We start from the raw sequence: 22,174 nt of genomic DNA on the forward strand, positions 1-22,174 counted from the left end.
CTTGACACTTGATTTAATATTATGTAACTAAAAAAATACCATTTAACATTTAGATCAAGTTCTGCACCCCAAAAAAGTCGTTTTTAATATGTTTTTGTGTCTTCATGTACACAAACCCACAGAGATGGTTAGTAAAGACTGGCTTTATTGGCAAACACCAGTGTTTCTTTTTAAATAAATCTTCAAAAAAAATTCTTTTTAAATGCAATGTGTTCTTCATTTACACAATTTTCAAGAATATTTTCAAGGTGAATGAATCACATTCCCAAAGCAAGTGCATCTCTTATGTACATTAGACTGTATTTATAAAACAAAATCTTCAAAAACTAAAAAAAGAGTTGGCTGATTGTTTTTAGCACACATTTGATTGTGTACAGATTCCCTTTGTGTTTGATTATCATCTAATCATTAGTTATATTTATTTTTCCTCATAAGTAGCAGCCTGATTGCTCCTCTGTGAGAGAGAGTCCAGTGTGTGTTTGTGTGTGTCAGGTGTATTCACACAGGTGTCCGCAGCCGGCCGGACAGTGTTTGGACTGTTTAAGCCACTCCATCACATGCTCCAGGTGTCCTCCGTGACTGCAGCCCTGACACCACACAAACAAGCCTTTGACCACGTGATGACACACCGCACACACGCTGGCACACTGGTGGCACCTATGAAGGGTTCAAATACATACACAAAATACCCAATCAATAAATATATTCCACATTTTTTCAAATAAGATTTTTATTAATTTATTAATTTATTATTTTATATATATATATATATATATATATATATATATATATATATATATATATATATATATTTTTTTTTTTTTATTATTATTTTTATTATTAGTTTATAAGTGATATAATATTAAATCAATTATAATAAATAAACAAATAAATAATAATTTAATAAATTATTTTATTATACTTTCTTTTAAATATTACAATAAAATATTTATAATTATAATTTAAAATGAAATATATTCATTTTATTTATTTATAAAGTGGACCTAAAGTGTGTGAAATTCTCTAAAATCTTAGCAATTTTTCCAAATGGTATTTTAATTTGATTTATTTAAGTGATATAATAGCAAATTATAAAAACATATTTATAATAAATCATAATTATTTTTAGAAATGTATATATAATAAAAATAAATCATAATTATAAATAAAAATATTTTATTTACTTAGTGTAAAATTCTCCAAAAATGTTAGTGATTTTTCCAATTGATAATATTTTAATTTAATGTATAATAAAACAAAATATATTAATTTTACTGATTTATAAAGTGGACCCAAATTGTGTAAAATTCTCTAAAATTTGAGCAATTTTTCCAAATGATAATATTTTTATTTATAATAAATAAAATAAAATGAATTAATGTGTGATATAATAGTACATAAATTATAATACATTCATGATAAATTTATTATACAGTTTTATAATAATACATATACTTAAATATATTCATTTTATTTAGTGGACCCAAATTGTATGTACATACATACATATACATATATATATATATATATAGCAATTTTTCCAAATGACATTTTTATATAAATTAATTATAATCAATAAAGGATATCATAACAAATAAATTATAATAAATTTGTAATAGATTATCAGTTCAACTTAAATTTTATAATAAATATATATTCATTTTAGTTGTTTATAAAGGCATGTATGTAAACATTTCCATAAATATTAAAAGAAAAAACAAATACACCTTTAAATGAGCTTTAAACACATTAGATAAAGGACTGAAACTCACAGCTTAGTTGATTTTTGACCTGGCAAAGGAAAAAAAACAGATAAAAGTCAGGGATTAGAGGTCGTACCTGTCACAAATCCAGCCCTTGTTGCTCATTGGTCGCTTGCAGTTGCTGCAGTTGATGTGCAAGGTGGTGGAGGCTTGATTCAGACACATGATGGGGCCGCAGGTGCTCAGTTTGATCACCTCGTTGCTGACGTTCCACAGCTCGAAGCGCTGCAGCAGGTCGATGTAGGACATGTACCAGTGCTCCTGAAACACAAACGCACACAGATTAAAACATCACGGCTGTATCCCAAATCGCCCCCATACCCTCATTCACTATTCCCTACACTAGTCCACTCATACAGGAGTGAATGAAAACGAGTGAGTGAATTCGGACACTGAGTGCACCGGAAGGATTGCCGCTTTTGCATAGTTTGCTTGCTGTTTAATAATCATTTGAAACGGGCAGCTCCAGTAGTAAGATTAAAGGATTTATCTTGAACTCTGTCACGGAAATTATGTATAAACTCTAGTTAAACAATTTAATAGTCAATTTACAATGAATTTGTACCTGTGTTGTATTACACCGTGGACGAGCGCTTTTAAAATGAACGGATGATTCAGTTGTGAACGCCATCTTCTGGCGAGACGCGGGAATTCATTCAGCGCGCGACACTCACGGTGCATTATGGGTTATCTCTAGCCGTTGAGTGTACATTGGGTGTACACTTGTTTTTGCGGTGCATTGTGGGATTAAATGAGAGTGCACTCGAGAACGTCCACTATGGTTTCGGACACCACCCTCAAATAGTGCCCTATTTGAGGGTATAGGGAGCGATTTCGAATACAGCCCACATAAAGAAACCTACACTTCCCATCAAAGTGAGCGTTTTTGTTCACCTGCGTGAGCTCGTCGATCTCCTTACGGATGCGGTCGCCCAGGACGATCAGCACGGACACGGCCATCTGCACGTCGCCCTGCTCGGCGTAGTAACACAGCATCTCCTTCACGATGGGGCAGAAGAACTTGGGCGGCAGGTGAGGCGAGAACAGCAGCTGCGAGACGGAAATGAGACTGAAGGACTCCATGGGAGTCAGACACGTGCTCTCGGCTTCGCTCCCACTGACGTGGGGTGACTCGGGCTTCTCCTGCATCGGCTCCGGGGCCGAGGGATGGTCCATGATCTCGTGCCGTAACGGGAACGCCTCCTGAGGGAGCAGGTACTCGGGTTCCTCTGCTGGAGAGACCACAGTCTTTTCATTTGACTTTTTACACCTATACCTGAGTTGTGATTGGATGTGTTGGCTTGACTTAATTTTTATTGCCACATCAGCTTCATGGCAAACAAAGATTATACATTAGAAAATCAATACAGTAGTACACAATACAAAATACTAAAAGTTTTGTACATAAAATTCTATAAAAGATTTACTTTTAAAAGAAACTATAAAAGTTTTCCTGGGTCCATCTTATAAAACAAGTCCTTAAGAGTTTGTCCTGATAATAACCATGAAATATTGGGCAGACCAAAAGCACGTTTCACAGTCAATATTGACATTTTGGTGCTTCTTCCTTGGATGTGTTGACCAACCTGCCTGGTTGTCGTGCTCCATGCTGTACAGATCATCATCGTCCAGTTCAGCGTCTCCAAAGAGATACTCCGCCTGACCCTCGCTGCCCTCCGTCTCCTCGTTCTCTGCACACAGAAACACATCTTTATACACCGTTTGTAAGGATTTCACGGCAGCTAAAAATCTGGAGTGACAGCTGAAGACCGTGGAGACACTGGAGGAGTAATTACTACAGTACATATTAATACATAATCACAAATCAAAATCCATTTTTATAATAACTGTGGGGCAAGTCATTAACCCTGAAGTGCTTAAAGGGTTAGTTCACCAAAAATAATGACGATTCTCTCATCATTTACAGGTCGTTCCCAATCTGTATGACTTTCCCCCGGTTTCACAGACAAGGCTTAAGCCTAGTCCCAGACTGAAATGTAAGTCTGAGCTGTTTCAACTGAAAGAAACTTGCACTGATTGATCTTAAAATATATCAATGCCTTTGTTTTGTCTCAAGAGGGTCACCAGTAATGTTATGTCTGTGTCTCACCGTCATTGTTGTTGAGGTTGGTCTCCAGGCTGTGGAGGTTATCTTGTCTGTTTTCTTTGTTTCTCTCATTGAGAGCAGCGCTCATCTCCTTCATACTGAAGCTGCAGTACAGGAAGCAGGTAAAAGATAAGCGTCGATGAACGATATTAAAGTTAGGATTCAGAAATGAAAATTCACATGTGGTAATATCAGTACCTGTTGACGAGCGGGAGGTTTCCTGATTTATTCAGATTGTGATTGGTCGACAAGGACGGATTAGCTGGCTCTGAAAACATGATTCGCAGCATTGTCCATGTGGTTGATTCCTGAATAGTACAAAAACATAAACGTAAAAACTTCTGTAAAACAGGGTTTGTAAAGAAACTGCAGGGGATTTGTGAATGAATGAAAAGCTATTCTTTCAGTATTAGTCATAAAAACATGTATTCAATTAAAAAAATGAACATGGAAGCCTACATTAGATCATTTTATACTGGTCTTATGCACTATATCAACTATTTATTGCAAAATGTATTCATTTAATTTTTTACTTTTTAAAATATTTATTTATTAAGTTAACTTACATATTATAAATACATTTATTTATTTTTATTAAAGTTTTTTTAAGAAAGAAAACCAATAACAGAGAACCATGAACATGCAAATGTGGTCTAAAATCATTGAGATGTTAACTTTAAATCTCAGGGGGGACTTCAAGAAAATATTGTAGGTCAGCTGACAAAAAAAAGGTTAAAATACAAACGAACCCCATCAAAATCCATCCGTACCTGCGGTCTGTTGAGTCTCTTGGCAACTTGAGCGTTGTGCTCACAGAGTTCAGCGAAGGGTTTCCCGCTCAGCAGGTAACTCTGCGCGGTGTTAATGAACCAGTCCATCCCGACGCTGCTGCCCGCTTCACTCTCAAACACACTGAGCGCGCTCGACACCTGCGCAAACTGCTCCGTCACATCGGGCTTCTTGAAGAAGAAGATGGGGTACCGCCGATCGCCACCCGGGTAGGTTTTACGCCCCACGTCTCCTACAGATTGGGGAGCTATAAAGAAATGCAATGTTTTGTTAAGAGACACAATGTAGTATTAACACCGAAAAAAAGCATGAGAAACTAATAATTACACACTTACAAGGGTTTAAGAAAAAGGAATAAAAAAAGCAGAGGAAGTACAATAAATAAATAAACATCACAAAACAAAAAATATCTTGTATCTGTGCAGCTAATTTTGAAGGTAAAAATGTTGCACCCTAACACAATAGAAATAACACAATAATTGCTGTCAAACAGTTAATCGCATACAAAAACTTTTTTTTTTGCATATGTGCGTGGTCTGTGTATATTTATTATGCATATATAAATACACACACATACAGTATATATTTTGAAAATATATACATGTTTATATTCATATAATTTATATTTATAAATAAATATATTTAATATTTAAATAACATTTTTCTGAAATATATACATCCATGCGTGTGTATTTATATATACATAAGTATACACAGCATACATACATATATTATGTAAACAAAAACCTTTATTTTGGATGCGATTAATCGTTTGACAGCACTAAATAAAATAGATGGGAATTATTAAATTTCTCACATTTTATAGTTTTTAGAGGTTTTCTATGGAAGCCCATTTCTGCCACTGAATAAAAAAAAAAGTTTCTCACAACTGTGACTTTTTTTCTCAGAATTGTGAAATTTAAACTCCAAAAACTCTAAAGTCCAATTCTGAGGGGTGAAAAAGACTGATATTTTCTCAAAAGTTTATATCTTGCAAATCTGACTTTATTTTAATTGTGAGAAAAAAAGTCACAATTGCGAGATACAAACTCGCATTTGCTAGAAAAATGTCAGGATTACGAGATAAAAACTCGCAATTACCTTTTTTACATTTTTTTATTCAGTGTCAGAAAAGGGCTTCCGTAGTTTTCTGTTTTTACATGCATCTTTAGTGTTTTTCATAGTGTCGATTTTTGGTCAACTGCATGGAAATCAATGTGGTTCAATTTGACCCACAACACAAAAATTGTACCCAGTTTTTCGACACCACACAAGGGTTTGCTGCAGTTCACCCGAGTCACTCACCGGTCATCAGACTCTCTTTAGCAGCAAACGCCAGGTCTCCGAACAGCCCAAAGCAGAGTCCCTCAGGATTGGCGCGGTCAACGGGTCTGCTGGCGTCTTTAAACATGTGCTGGTACAGCGTACTGTCCTTGGACCCCGACAGCAGGAAGTAGGGGTCGTGCTGGTGCCGCCACACGATTCCTGTGGTCACGTCTTTGTGCTCCTCGAAGGTGGCGAAGGGGATGAATGGCCGGCGGACGTCCCACACGTAGATGTTGTGGTCCACCATCATGGAGCAGGTGGCCAGGTGATATCGGCGCTCCGGACGCCACTTCACCCTGGCCACCGACGCTATGGTCTGAACGCAGTAGATCTCCTTCACGCGGTTGGTCGACATGTCCCAGACTTTCACCATCTTGTCACGTCCGCCTGTGGCGAGCCAACCCCTACAAGACAGAGACAAGCGTTATATATACAAAACAGGGCAAGAGAGATCCAAGTGGATGAAAAATGTGTAACAAACAACTAAAATTAGGCAAAAAAAAAAAAAAAAAAAAAAGTTAGCTTTTGAGTATTTATTAAGTAGAAGTTTTGAAGAAATAATTTAGAATTTGACTATTATGTTTTTTATACTTCCATCTTTTTTAAAGTTTCTTTAGTTATTATTAAATTGTTATTATTGTTATTATTTTTAATTATTTCAATCTCATTTATCTTCTTTTTAAAATGTTCACTTTGTATGTTTCATAATTCATTAGTTTGAATTTTCTTATAATAATAATTTAGTCATATTATTAATATTAATAATAATAATATACAATTTGTATTAAAATTTGTATTTGTAATAAAAAAAATTATTTCATAAAATTTTATTTTCATTTCTCCATTTAATGTTCACTTTAAGTGTAAGTTTAGAATTTTTATTTAAATTTTACCATAACAACAATAATAGTAGTAGTAATAATAATTATTAATAACAATAATAATAATTGTATACTAATTATTGTTATATTCTGAGCTCATATATTATAATCTTCTTTAAATGTTTTTTTCTTCTTCTTTTTTAAGATTAAGTCTAAGATTAAGTTTTTTAAGATTAATTAAGAAGATTATAATATAATATAATATAATATAATATATGAGCTCAGAATATAACAATAATTATTTTTATAACTCATTTTATCTTCCTATTTTCATTTTATTCCTATAATTTTTTTTGTTGTTTTTTTAACATGCTGACTTGTGAAGCACTTTGTACATGTGAAAGGTGCTATTCAAATAAAAATGTTATAATTTTAATACAAATGTATTATAATTATTATTAGTTTAGTTGAGTGTGCACTCACTTGTCCTCAGGGTGCCAGTCACAGCAGAAGACGGGTCCGGTGTGCGCGGTAAACATTCTCTCGTATCGGTCGGGTCTGCGAATGTCCCACAGCTGCACGTTTCCATTCTCGAACGAGGCCGCAAACGTGAAATAATCCTTAATACTGAACTGCACATCTCTCACGCTCTCAGACTGACCTGCAAAACACAGACTGGTGTTCACGTTGTGTACAGTCTCTGTGTAGCATTAGATTTAGTGTCTAAAATGCTCCAAATGTGCTTCTCATTAAAGTGCATTGAAAATAGGTGTTTGGATGATGTTTTGTGGCTTTATAAATCATGACAGAATTCTATTTTTGACATATGTGACCTGTGCTGGCAAAATGAGTCGGAATGAGCAAATTGTCAAAAATGTGTAATAATATGTGACTTCGGACAGAAAATGACTGAGCTACAGCCGTTTGAAGGCGATACAGTCAGCAGAGATGATTTAGAGAAAAATCGAGTGAAAGTTTTCTCCAAAACAACGTTGCAGATTTTCTTCCATTTCTTTTCTTAATAATAATTACTATATTATTAATCACAATATAGCTATTTTTTATTTTATCTTTGTTATTAAAAATAAGAACAAAGATACAAATAAACAGTAGTTTAATCAAGAGCAGCGAGTGATTCCTCTTTTCTTTTAATGTTTGATTAGCATTGAGACAGATCTATATTAAGACCTACTGTAATGCATGGATCTATTATAATGTTACACATCAGGTTTTTCCCCAACCATTAACTAAACGTTCATGTAAGACACAACAGATTATGTTTGTGTGAATCTCGCCTAGACATATTTCACAATAACGCACTTTATACTCGGGAGATTATGCACATGTTTTGCAAATGTCAGTCAGCGCGATCATTTTGTTTTCAAAAATTCACTGGTTTGGACTCATGTCATCGAGAATTTGATATGAAGCTGAAATGATGTGATTTGCAACAAAAGACCTACAACTTGTGGTGAGAAGCAGCGGTTGTCCAGAAGCAAGCAGAGAAAAGGGTATTCCTCTCATAAAACGTTCAAATAAAGATCATTTTAGATGTTTAATTACTATTTGGAGCATTGGGATCGCTAGAAGATGGCTTAATGAGCTCATCTTTGTGAAAACCTCAAATTGGACCATTTTTCACTTCTTTTGCCTGTAGCTGAAAATTAGAGCGTGTGCATTCCGACTCATTTTGCCAGCACGGGTCACATGTGCAGATGCTGTAGTAAAGTCAGAGACACTCATCTACCAGAAAAGGTGCTGACGCTCTCCTTCTTGCGCAGGTCAAAACACTTCATGAATCCGTCCTGAGAGCCGGACAGCAGCATGTTGACTTCAGTGGGGTGAAAACAGACTTTATTGACCGTGCGCTTGTGTTCGGTGAACAGCTGCTCCTGTTTGTTACGGCAGGGCCGCGCCAGATTCCACGTCACCACGGCTCCGTTAGTGGCGGCGGTGGCCAGCAGGTTCTCCTCCATCTGATGCCACATGACGTCCGCGCAGCTGAAGTTCAGCGAGGGTTTGCGTCCCACGCGCAGGTTCAGCCGCTCCACGAAACCGTCTTCCTCCAGACCGTAAATCTTGAAAATATTCCGCCCGGCAACCACCACCTGAAACATGCGGTGATCAATCACAAGTTAACTGTATCTAATGACAGACTGAATATTAATTTACATACTACTAATCATTTAAATTACAAATAATTCATAAATATATACATACTGAAACAATACATAAATCAATAATAATAATACATTTATTTTATTTAATTAAAAAAAAATAATAATATATATATATATATATATATATATATATATATATATATATATATATATATATATATATATATATATATATAGAGAGAGAGAATTTTTTCCCCAGCAAACACCACCTGATCACCCTAGTAATCAATCCCAAATTAACTGTATGTAATAACTAGTATTTTGAATGTGAATATTTATTATTATTGACAATTAATTATTTAATTATTAATCATTTATATTAGTCATTGACAGCTTGAATATTAATTACATATTAAAAATCATATAAATTACAAATAAATCACTAAAGTATATATAGATTTAAAATAAATTAATTTATAGCAATAAATATGAACAGTAATAGATCTTTGAAAACTTAATGAACTTAAAAATTTAATTATCAAAATTAAAATATTTAAAATATTTTGCATGGCAACCACCACCTGTTGCAAGTTAACTGTCTCTAATGACATTACCCAAAAAAAGTATTTTGAATTTTAATATTAATTTATACACATTTTAAACAATAAATTAATAAAATAAATATAAATAATTATAAATTAATACATTTTACACATGAAAATATTTAAAATATTTTGCCTAGCAAACATCACCGAAATATGTTCTGATTAGTCAAAGGTTAACTACATCTTATAAAATTAGTAGTATCCAAAAGTAGTATTTTGAAAGTGAATATTAATTACTGACAATTATTAATAACTGATATTAGTCACTGACAGATTAAATACTAATATTAATTTTCATATTAATATAAATTACAAATATAAATTACTAAAACATATACATTTAAGACATTATATAATAATAAATTAATAATAATAAATATAAATAATTTAATAATGAATAAATAATAAAAATTTAAATACTGCATTATAAATTATATAAATATAAAAGTTATCGCAGTAATTTTATATTGATCATGTTAGTCATGTGAACCATCACAGAAAAAGATTTGAGTAGAAAAATCAAATTGTGTTGTGAATATAATTTTCATCTCATTTTCACCTGTGTAGCATCCCGACACACGCTGATGGCGTTGGCAGGTGCATCCAGGTGGCAAAACATGGTACAGCCACTGATAGTGCTGACCCTGGTCATCTTCTCCATCTCAAGCTGCAAAATCAAGAGAAAGAGAGCAAACAGAGGTGGAAACACAAAGAAAGAGAAGAGATACAGCTAAAACAGCCGCTGCAGTTCCTACTCTGGCCAGCAGGTGGAGGACAGATTCATCAATATGAATGAGCATCCCTTGGAGGCGATGTTACGAGGTGCATTTATATCTCCAGCAATAAAAGTAGAAACATACAGTAATAAAGCGAGAGGTTCACACTTACACTTTGTGTCCAAAGCCCGTTCTGTTGAGTTTTTTTTTTAAACAAACTTTCTCTTGCTCATTCACTGACGCCACACCAAAACCTATGAGAAAATGAGGCCAGAAACAGCATGCGTTTATTATTTCACAAAACACACACACACACACACACACATATATATATATATAATTATTCATTATAGATTATATTTGTATAAGTTGATAATTGGATATTTTTCCAAATAGTTTATTGTGTTAAAAGCAAAAACATCTTGGGGAATTTTAATGCTACTGTTTAATTTAACGCAACACACAATTCAGTATTTGTTTTGGGTTTTTTTCATCTCACCGTCTGTGTTTCTCGCTCACAGCTCGAGATGAAAATTACACCTCGCGTGACAACCGGTGCGTGACGTCACACACACCTTCACGCGATCGCCGTTAACATCTTTATACGGAATTACACACCGACCTGCAGATCAGAAATAAGGCAGCAACAGCAAAAAATATCAGCAAAAAAATAATTAAAAATCAATTAAATGTAAAAGTGATATCAGCAAAAATTAATAAATAAAATAAATATAATGTAAAAGTTATATATATATATATATATATATATATATATAGACAAATAGATACAATATAGACACAATAGATTTTATTGCTAATGCTATCATATTTTTTAGTGCAGTGCATGTTGTTTAACTGCGGTCAGCCAGCAATTTCACTGCAATATCAGCTTATAAATATTGTTTTCTCATCAACATTAGGAAAACGAGCGCAGCGCTTTATAATGCACAGAAATACCAATTAAATGTAATAGTTTTCTATAATGGATTTCACCTAAATCATACTGGGCGATTGGTGCTTCGAGAATCGAGATTATAAAAATGCAATACATTTTGCAACACAATGATACTACAGCTGTATCTTATTATGCAAGGAATATTATATGTAGTAAATATGCGTAAGTTTGTGTTTCGGAGCTCGTGGCAGTCACTTGCCACAACAAAAGTGCCACACTGCTTTAAAAACAGCTCCGTTCAGCTGTAATAACTCATGCAGCACGAGTCAGTAACACAGCCTTCGAACATGAATGTTCAACTGTAATATGAGTTTAGATATCGCTGAAATAACCGCGCAGAACTTACCCTTTTAAAACAAATGTGTCCGTTCGCCACGAGAAGCGGATGTAGAATCGTTGTTTACGTTCGCGGCTGACGTCACCTCCGGTCGCATGGCGCGCTGCTTCAGTTCAGTCACACTGTAGGAGAGCTGCACAATAACGCCTTTAAAAATTCACACCAAAGAAGATTTGTCATAACACATCCCGGTATGATAATATGCTGTTATGTGGCTTGCTACATATGTTTGTTAATGTTATGACGGAACTCTTGTGTTTGCTTTATCTCTCTCTCTCTCTCTCTGTCAGTCATGTCTGTGAATGAGAGCCTGTATAACTGTGAGGATGAAGCTGTGTGGAGAGCAGTTCATGGAAAATACTGGACTGTAGTAGAAGCCAAGTCAGCTGTGAAGGGGAAGACATCTGGAAAACTCTTGCAACTGGACAGATGGTTTGAGTTCTTGCAAGCACACACCAAAAATGTATTTTTATGTTCATTGCAGCATTTGTATATTAAATGGCTAAATTTATTAATTTAAAACAGCATGTTATACAAGTTATTTTGTTAAATTAAAAATAATATAAATGTAATTTAAAAAAAAAATAATTTTAATTAATTATTTTTTGTCTACTCATTAAAATTAGCCATTACCATGCAGTTTACATGCAGCTTCATTAGCATTGTGTCTATTTGATACATGAACAACTACAGAAATATTCAAGTTAATTACATAATATGTGTTTTTATGTTCATTATTGTATTTACATCAGGATAGGATTGAATAATAATAATGATAATATAAATTACAAATGTAAATATTAAATACTATAAATACTACAATTATTGTTAAAATAAATTACAAATATAAATACTAAAATATATAGATTTAAAATAAATGATAAAAACACAATTTATATATAATCATAAATTACAAATTTAAATACTAAACTATATACATTTATAAAATAAATAATACATTTAAATATTGTTAAATTATATACATTTTAAATGATTGTATCAATTTTATCCTTTTAATTAATAATTTTGCCTACTCATCATAATTAACCATAAACTTGCAAATTGACAACAATTTAAATGCAGTTTCACTAGCATTTCCTTTATTTGATGTGGGCCACATTTAAACACCCAAAATGTGTTTTTATGATCATTACTGTATTTGTATCAGAACAGAATTTAATATTAATTTATATATTAATACTCATAAATTTAGAAACTTAATAAACTATAGAAATTAAAATTGTTACATTTTAAATTATATAAATAAAAAAGTGAAAGAAATTAAAGTCACATGAACAATCACAAAAAATGTATATATTTGACTTCTCACAAACGCTTTTTATGTTCATTATTGTTTTTGCATCAGAACTTTTTGCATTCTGTCAGGTTTCAGGAGGAGCTGCCAGCAGCGATCTCAGCCCGATCCGAGCGTTTCCTCACACACGCTGAGCTCGTCAAGATCATGGAGTGGAAACTGACTGTAAGTGCAACAGAAATAGATTCACACCCTACGTAATTAACAAGAACCATAATGCCGGAAATAAGCGGTGACGTTCACACTTATGACATCAGATCAGTTGTGCACAAGAGCGTTTCCCTCTTTGATGATTGATGATAGATACTCTCTAACAGAAAGGGAAGTTCAGGCCTCGTTTGAAGCAGCTAATTGGCTCAAACAGCGAGGAGGCAGTTCAAAGCTCGACCAGCAAAGCTTTCGGTTTGTTGCCTGACGTCCAAGCGGCGATTACAGAGCTGTGCAAACTCAAAGGTGTCGGGCCAGCTACGGCATCAGGTAAACTCACCCATCAAATCACACATGCATACTGTATTAATATGCTTTTAAAATGCATCTAAACTGTCTCTATCAGCCGTGCTGGCGGCCGGAGCTCCGGGTGAAGTGGCCTTCATGGCTGATGAAGCAGTGGAGAGCATCGCCGAGCTCAGACCGGTCGAGTACACGGCCAAACATTATGCACTTTTCCTCCAGAAAATACTGAACAAGACATCCCAGCTTAATAAAGGTAAGAGATTTAAGATGCATGTTCAGCTTCAAGCGTTCTTCATGGGGATCTGACCGCGATGTTTGCTGTCTCAGCGGACGGCCAGCGGGACTGGACTCCTCACAGGGTGGAGCAGTGTTTATGGGCCTGGGCCGTGGCCAATCAGATTCAGCCCTCGTTATTACAGGAGTTTCGTCTGATGAATGCAACACACACTGTGGCCAATCAGAAGCCAGAGAAGAGGAAGAGAGCTGATGAAGAGCCCTCGAAGAGACAGAAGAAGGAGAGATCTTGAAGAGCAGCACTTCTCTGTTATTATCTGGATAATATTTTATTCAGCACTTTCCTTTGCAAAAGTATGCCTTTTTGAGATATTACTCCAAGATCACGAAATGCACTTCACAATTGCTTTTCTGAATTTGTAATTGTTTATGTATAAATGGTTCACTAAAGCAATAAATCCTTTGTAAAGATTACAACCATTTAAGTGTTTTTTTCTAGTGTTTGGAATAGGAATTATATATCTCTCTCTATATATATATATCTATATAATTAATTATGATAATTTATAATTTAAAGCTGAATTTTCAGCATCATTACTCCAGTCAGTGTCACATGATCCTTCAGAAATCATTCTAATATGCTGATTTGCTGCTCAAGAAACATTTCTGATTATTATTAATGTTTGTGCTGCTTCATATTTTTGTGGAAACTGTGATAGCCCTAACTTTTGAATGGTAGTTTTAGTAAGATATGGGTAAGAAAAAAAGAAATCGATACTTTTGTTCAGCAAGGATGCATTCAATTGAAAAAGTGACAGTAAAGACCTTTATAATGTTACAAAATATTTCTGTTTCAAATAAATGCTGTTCTTTTGAACTTTCTATTCTTCAAAGAATCTGGAAAAAATGTTTAGCAGCACAACTGTTTTTGTATGTTTGCCCACTGACAAAGAAATGATCAGTCTATAATTTTAATGGAAGGTTTATTTGAACAGTGAGAGACAGAATAACAACAAAAAAATCCAGAAAAACGCATTTCAAAAAAGTTATTAATTGATATAAAATGAGTCAAATAAGTATTTGATCCCTTCGCAAAACATGACTTGGTACTTGTTGGCAATCACAGAGGTCAGACGTTTCTTGGCCACCAGTTTTGCTCACATCTCAGGAGAGATTTTGTCCCACTCCTCTCTGCAGATCCTCTCCAAGTCATTAAGGTTTCGAGGCTGACGTTTGGCAACTCGAACCTTCAGCTCCCTCCACAGATTTTCTATGGGATTAAGGTCTGGAGACTGGCTCGGCCACTCCAGGACCTTAATGTGCTTCTTTTTGAGCCACTCCTTTGTTGCCTTGGCCGTGTGTTTTGGGTCATTGTCATGCTGGAATACCCATCCATGACCCATTTTCAATGCCCTGGCTGGCTTCAATGCCAGTGGCTGGCTTCAATTGACGGTGGGGATGGTGTTCTTGGGGTCATAGGCAGCATCCCTCCTCCTCCAAACACAGCGAGTTGAGTTGATGCCAAAGAGCTGGATTCTGGTCTCATCTGACCACAACACTTTCACCCAGTTCTCCTCTGAATCATTGGCAAGCTTCAGACGGGCTGTACATGTGCTTTCTTGAGCAGGGGGTCCTTGCAGGCGCTGCAGGATTTCAGTCCTTCACGGCGTAGTGTGTTACCAATTGTTTTCTTGGTGACTATGGTCCCAGCTGCCTTGAGATCATTGACAAGATCCTCCCGTGTAGTTCTGGGCTGATTCCTCACGGTTCTCGTGATCATTGAAACTCCACGAGGTGAGATCTTGCATGGAGCCCCAGTCCGAGGGAGATTGACAGTTATTTTGTTTGGGAATAATCGCACCTACTGTTGTCAACTTCTCACCAAGCTGCTTGGCGATGGTCTTGTAGCCCATTCCAGACTTGTGTAGGTCTACAATCTTGTCCCTGACATCCTTGGGCAGCTCTTTGGTCTCGGCCATGGTGGAGAGTTTGGAATCTGATTGATTGATTGCTTCTGTGGACAGATATCTTTTATACAGGTAACTCCCTTTAAGAGAGTGCTCCTAATCTCAGCTCCTTACCTGTACAAAAGACACCTGGGAGCCAGAAATCTTGCTGATTGATAGGGGATCAAATACTTATTTCATTCATTAAAATGCAATTCGATTTATAACTTTTTTGAAATGCGTTTTTCTGGATTTTTTTGTTGTTATTCTGTCTCTCACTGTTCAAATAAACCTACCATTTAAATTATAGACTGATCATTTCTCTGTCAGTGGGCAAATGTACAAAATCAGCAGGGGATCAAATAATTTTTTCCCCCACTGTAAATCCATCTACATAATATTAGCCTAAGGTGACCAAACAACAGTTTCTGGAGGATAAGCAGCACCTCCTGATAATTAGATGGAAGGTTAAGCACCTCCTTCATACTTTGTACCCCATCAGTGGAAATTGTTACTGTGGGCACTGACACACACACACAGCTCCTCACAGTATGGTCTTTATTTCATACAGCTGAGAAATGAAAGCAAACACAAAACCATACAAAATAAAACTACAAAAACAAAATTGCCTCAGGTCCCAATATTTCAGAAGTACAATACATCATGAAATGATAAAGAATTTGATAGAAACTATCTATATTTACATCTTTTTTATCATCATCTGATCAAGAGAAAACTATTAGCATTATATTATATTTTCAGTTTTAGCTTCTTTTTTGTAAACGGAAACTTTTACTGCAACGAGTAGTCATCTCTCGTCTTTTGGCACCATTTTGAAATCTGTAAATGGACTACGATTCTCAGTAGGACTACAGTTGTGGCGGCGACACAGAGGATCTCACTGGAACGCAGTGATGAGCTCAAAGCAACACTCTTGCGACCTACACCTACAACATCATGGAGAAAATAAATGCACGACACTGCGATCTGTGCTGATTGGCCAGCTACTGATGTTAAGCATGAGATTCGAGAGCAGCTATTGGCTGGGACGTAATGTGGGCGGGATTAAGGGGGAGGTCCTTGGTAAATGGGTTTGTTCCCAGTTTTAAGTAGATTGACTGAGTACACTTGTTCACCCAGGGTATGTTTGGAGTGGCATACTAGTTTTGCAGTATGCATACTGGCACATGTATGCAAATGTTTAGTATAAACGGCATACGTGGATGATTTATCGGTAACATTTGCCAAAATGTGCAGCATACAACAGAAAACACAATGTAAAAAAACGTATCCCACAATGCAATGCGCTCGACCTTGCATTCTGAAACAGAGTTGTTTTTGTAAATTGAAATAAAGTTTATATAAATTTTTTTTTTTATTAGATGAAAAACTTAAAATTGCCTTGGCAACTCAATTAAACTGCTAAAACAAATGAAATAAAACTGAATTAATAAATATATAAAAATATTTATATAAAAAAGACAAACTTAAAAATGATAACAAAAAAGAAACTTTAAGGTTTATTAAAAATGTTGTTTTGGGGACTAACAAATAAAATAAGTTGAAGTATTAAAATGGCAATGACAAAACTAAAATAAAAATAAATATGAAAAAAAGAGAAAGGTACATAAAATAACTCAAGTTGAAGTACTAAGATGATTGAAGATAAAAACAGAAATATCAAAAAGCAATTAAAATTGTCAAAAGCTATAAATAACTTAAAAATGAAAATATAAAAATAAAAGCTATTTCAAAATATTAATAAATACTATTAGTATATAATAATATATAATACTAAAATAACAGTTCTGGAAATAAATTAACCACATGATCAACTTTTAACATTTAGTTCGTCTTATTATTTGAATGCTACAAGATTTCATTTTACTTCATATTATTATTTTCCCTCAAAATTGGATTAAAAAGTATTTCAAACATGACAAATATATGCCATTGGCTGAATTAATCAGCGATGTCACATGATCATTTTGTATACTACTGTATATACATTTAGAATTGCAAAATGCATACTGTTTCACATTATATTTAAAAAAATATAAGGCAGTATGCAGTATAAACAGCAAAGTTTGCAGTATGCTAGTATTCCACTCCAAACACAACCCAACTGTTTTAGACCGAGGTTCAGTGTTTCCCACACTCACGTGCCGCTAAAATACACACACAGACTACAGTATGTGTGCTTATAACAGTCTGAAAACCAACAATGGTCATACAACACATTAAAGCATGTTTCTCACACACACACACACTTCCAGCATCCATTTGATGAGTGTTCAAAAAAAATAATGCATCCATCATTCACTGCTCTCTCTCCATTTTCCTTAATTTTATCAGCTCTTTGTCCCATCTTTCTCACCTCGTTTTCTTCCATCACACATCACATAACATTTCTCTCTGTTTATACACGTGTCTGAGTGAATGAGTTTCACTTTTCACCTGTCTAAAAGTGCCAGCCAGCTAGATATTACAGGAACTGTATAAATTCCACTTTTTTGGATGCTGGATTAGAACATTTAAAGTCAACCTGAAACCAAAACTGACATTATTTACTTTATTACTACTGAAATGTATTTACCAAGCCTTTGTTTTTTGCCAATTCTCCTCAAATATCCTTTTTTGACCTGCAAAATATGTCACATTATGTCAGTAAAATGGGTTGCGAGTGCCATTTCATGCTGACTTTAAAATATTCAAATAACTTACATGTTCCCTAGAAAGCATTAATGTGTTTTGTTACATAAGCGTGACCTTTGGGCACAGCTGAATTTATTAATTAAACATTTGTTTTGGTAATATTTCTTGCTTTGCTTCCAGCACTTTCTGTTTCTGTGGGTGGAACTGCATTTCATTTCAGGTTTTGCATCATCATCCTGATCATCATCACATCTCTCAGTTTAAGATAATCTTTACACATGCCACAATCCAACACCGACAGCCACTCTGAATAAATATAAATGTAGGACTATGGCATAAAAATCCACAACATTAAACTGACACACGGTCCAGCTTTTCGAAAATGAAAAGAAATCAACTCAGAACAGCAATCTTACACACATCTTTCCTTTAGCAATTCAATTAATTTCCTTTAATTATCTTTTAGCAGCTTAGCGAATGATAACTTGGCACTACTGAATTTTGTAATATTTGCTTTGTCTTAGAGTTAAGGGTCATGAAATACTCATCTTTTGCAGTCTTGTCTCGAGGATTTTGAGTTGTATTTTTCGAATAAATCCAGTCATAATCATTATTATATTAAGACAGCCTTCACTGAAAATGTAGGCAGATGAAAATTTCCCATGACTGGAGTTGCAAAACATTCGGTATTGGTGGTCGTGACACTCGTTTCTATGTCGAAAGCATCTTTAATCACGTTACGGCAGTTACCATAACAACTGCAATCTGCGCAGCAATACTGAAGTAATCGTTAGTGTGTGGCTTGTGTTTGTGTGTCCACTGGAAACATTTTCAAAGGTCAAGATGAAGGGTCAGATATTCAGTCTGTTCCAAACCAAGTGAGCTCCCTTTTTTGTTTACTAGTGAGCTCCTTTCTAAAGGCGCATCATTGGGGAAATGGAACCTGATTTGAAACGCTCTACAAAAACGTAATGCATTCAATAGAATGCTTACAAAACAATACTCTAATAAGCATAAAAATATTAGTTTAAGTAGTTCAAAAGGGGTCAAAAATGTATTTTATTCAGCAAGGATGCATTCAATTGATTAAAAATGACAGTTGAATAAATGCAGTTTTTTACTTTCTATTCATCAAACAATCTAAAAAAAAAAATCTCATGGTTTCCACAAATATTAGGCATCAAAAACTGTTTTCAAGATTGATAATCCACCTTTTTCTTGATGTAAAAATGGGCGCGGCCATTTGTAAATTCTATGGGTCTAGCTTCCGGTCTCATCTGCATCCAGCTATTTTTAGCTGTACAAAACAGTTCGTTTTGCTGCTTGATATTGAAAATTAGTGTGGCTTATCATATTATTTTAATGTATTATCTTAATCATGAACACACTGGTTTGTAGTGCAAAACATTTTACCGTTTACTGCACGTTGTTATTCTCCTCGTTATTTACCTATAGCGGCTAATGAACCGGAAGTCTCACCCATAGGCCTACTTCCGCGTTGAAGAAAAAGGTGGATAAACAGAAATGTTTCTTGAGCAGCAAATCAGCATATAGGCCTTTATCACAGTCTGCCTGTGATTTCTGGAGGATCATATGGAGTTTTGATGCTGAAAATTCAGCATTGCATTACAGAAATAAATTACATATTAAAATATATTCAAATAGAAAACAGTTTTTTAAATTGAAATAATATTTCAGATTTTTACTGTATTTTTTTTTTATCAAATAAATGCAGCCTTGATGAGAATAAGAGACTTCTTTCAAAAACATTTTTTTAAAAATCGTACTTTTGAACGGTAGTGAACTTTTTAATTTCTGGAGCTTGTTGCAATAAATTCTGGAATTGCTTTTTTGAAAATTCTGTGTTCATATTTGGCAAAAAGGCAACACCTATAGGGGTTATGTGCAACAGACTTCCGTATTCTGCTAACCAGTTCTCGTTGCTTCCGGTTCACGTGTTTTGCAAATGCCTCGTTAAATATGAAGCTGTTTTACTCAAGATGCCTTCAAAGTAGACGCTAAAGATAATCATAACCAATGTCCATCACATATATGACCCTGGACCACAAAACCAGTCTTAAGTGTCAATTTTTCTAAATTGAGATTTATACACCATCCGAAAACTGAATAAATAAGCTTTCCATTGATGTATGGTTTGTTAGGATCGGACAATATTTGGCTGAGATACAACTATTTGAAAATCTGGAATCTGAGGGTGCAAAAAAATCAAAATATTGAGAAAATCGCTTTTAAAGTTGTACAAATGAAGTTCTTAGCAATGCATATTACTAATCAAAAATGAAGTTTTGATATATTTACGGTAGGAAATTTACAAAATATCTTCATGGAACATGATCTTTACTTAATATCCCAATGATTTTTGGCATAAAAGAAAAATGGATAATTTTGACCCATACAATGTATTTTTGGCTATTGCTACAAATATACCCCAGCGACTTAAGACTGAGTCACATATGTGGATTGATATATAAAAGTTTTTTTTAATTTTATTCTTTTCACTAACATTTATATATCAAAGTCGAATAAAACGTCAACAATAAAAACAGCTAGCTAATTTAACTGATTACCTTAAAAGTCCATTGACATCGCCATTATTTAATACTGCTATCATTACATTCTCCGACAAGCGGAAGCGATGAGACCTGTTTTCCGGGTTTGGTCAGGTGACGTTCGACATATACCCTATTACATGCTGCCCACATCGAAAGCCCACTATGATTTGGAACAGAGTGAATGTTTCTGTTTCTGACTGTTTACAGCTGAGGAACAAAGCCAAGCATGAAACAGCTTCAGAAAACATACTTTTTACCCTTTGAAACAAGTTTTACCTCGTTTCACCAATCCAATCTGTAATGATCCAAAAACAAACAGCATCAAATGACATCAACATCAACCCCCTACCTCACTGAGGACTTTGCCGTGTCTTCAAGTGTAAGGCTTTGTTTTTAGTCAGCGAGATTCCTGGCGTTTCATCTACTACGGATGGTATCTGTAATGCATAACAGGCTTAGATGAGGCAGTCAAATCAAAACAATACAGAAAGGCATCATGAACGAGCCTTGGGCTGAAATACACAACAAATCTGATGTACGTGTGTGTGTGTGTGTGTGTGTGCATGTTTCTAGTGTAAGACGTACTGACGGTCCGTTCAGATAAGCTTGCCGGACCCTTGAGCTGCCTCCGAGTATTCATTAAAAATACCACGCCGTTTGTGTTCGCTGCTTCTGTATGGAATGTGAGTATGCCTTTTCGTTTCACACCGCTGAAATCCTTCCTTCCGGTTTTTATGTCCGTGTCTCCGCTGCTGGTCGAGCGGAGTAGATTGAGGTCGGACCTGTGTCGGATAGGGGGGCGTGGCTTTTTGGGGCCACCGGAGGGGGGGGCGTGTCATCAGGGAGGGGGCGGGATCTGTACCCCGAGCAGCTCGTAAGCGAAAATGTTCCAGAAGATGGCGAAGAGGAGGAAGGTGATGAAGGAGAAGATGAGGACCCACCAGGAGCACTGTTTATGCAGAGATTCCTCATAGCTCCGCAAGATCAGCAGCCCCATGCTGATGCCCACCACTGCGCCCGACAGATGAGCCATGAAACTGGGCTGCGGTCCGGAGGAGGGGAGGGGTGGGGAGAAACGCAGCCATACGGCACGGCCCACCTCTGAACTCACTGCCAAAGACGGAGAAAGAGATTGGCAGATGTTTGGAATAGCATACTACTCTACTACTTATGCTGCTTCTGGAACATGTCATTTTTTGTATGCATGAAAAGTGCCAAAAAGTACATTGCGGAAGTGCAATGTGTTACATTTTTAATATATCGGCAATGTTTTTTTAATTAAAAATGTAATTATATTTTTTTAATTTAATTGTAAAAATACTTAAATTTTTAAAGGGGTAGTTCACCCAAAAATTTAAATTCTGTCATCATTTACTCACCCTCAAGCAGGAAAAACAAAACACTATGGAAGTCAATGGTGCCCCAGAACTGCTCTGTTTCCCACATTCTTCAGAATATC

The 22,174-nt window shown here is 35.2% G+C and overlaps 3 protein-coding genes across 13 annotated transcripts in view; 1 reads left to right on the forward strand and 2 right to left on the reverse strand.

The window, feature by feature from the left end:
* Positions 1-215: 215 nt before the first annotated feature.
* On the reverse strand, positions 216-11,674 carry wdr24 (WD repeat domain 24). 2 transcript variants are annotated; one of them, XM_058765468.1, is made up of 14 exons: positions 11,549-11,674; positions 10,747-10,869; positions 10,420-10,501; positions 10,091-10,198; positions 8,554-8,914; positions 7,290-7,467; positions 5,965-6,389; positions 4,641-4,906; positions 4,069-4,178; positions 3,874-3,974; positions 3,350-3,454; positions 2,658-2,992; positions 1,840-2,024; positions 216-657 (listed from the first exon to the last, which is right to left on the reverse strand). In XM_058765468.1, exons 4-14 carry the CDS (start codon positions 10,190-10,192, stop codon positions 489-491), a joined length of 2,337 nt encoding a protein of 778 aa, XP_058621451.1. In that variant the 5' UTR covers positions 10,193-10,198; positions 10,420-10,501; positions 10,747-10,869; positions 11,549-11,674; the 3' UTR covers positions 216-488. The 2 variants fall into 2 exon arrangements, with proteins under 2 accessions (XP_058621451.1, XP_058621450.1); XM_058765467.1 differs by having other exon boundaries at positions 217-657; positions 2,658-2,995.
* Positions 11,593-14,013, forward strand: zgc:112496 (uncharacterized protein LOC541336 homolog). Of its 2 annotated transcripts, none has more exons than XM_058765475.1 (6): positions 11,593-11,730; positions 11,830-12,002; positions 12,906-13,019; positions 13,172-13,331; positions 13,408-13,560; positions 13,635-14,013. In XM_058765475.1, the coding sequence occupies exons 2-6, from the start codon at positions 11,832-11,834 to the stop codon at positions 13,832-13,834; spliced, it is 798 nt and encodes a 265-aa protein (XP_058621458.1). In that variant the 5' UTR covers positions 11,593-11,730; positions 11,830-11,831; the 3' UTR covers positions 13,835-14,013. The 2 variants fall into 2 exon arrangements, with proteins under 2 accessions (XP_058621458.1, XP_058621459.1); XM_058765476.1 differs by having other exon boundaries at positions 11,830-11,971; positions 12,926-13,019; positions 13,635-14,012.
* Positions 14,014-15,933: 1,920 nt separating this feature from the next.
* Positions 15,934-22,174, reverse strand: part of rhbdl1 (rhomboid, veinlet-like 1 (Drosophila)) — a 30,927-nt gene continuing 24,686 nt past the window's right edge. For 7 of the 9 annotated variants that reach the window (XM_058765608.1, XM_058765606.1, XM_058765603.1 and 4 more), the window contains one exon: positions 15,934-21,825. In XM_058765608.1, the coding sequence (XP_058621591.1) occupies positions 21,554-21,825 (272 nt within the window). In that variant the 3' untranslated portion in view covers positions 15,934-21,553. The remainder of the gene's footprint in view (positions 21,826-22,174) is intronic. The other 2 variants (XR_009269079.1, XM_058765609.1) reach the window with 2 other exon arrangements.

Source organism: Onychostoma macrolepis, chromosome 24 (genome assembly GCF_012432095.1).
Source record: "Onychostoma macrolepis isolate SWU-2019 chromosome 24, ASM1243209v1, whole genome shotgun sequence".
Taxonomy (NCBI): domain Eukaryota; kingdom Metazoa; phylum Chordata; class Actinopteri; order Cypriniformes; family Cyprinidae; genus Onychostoma; species Onychostoma macrolepis.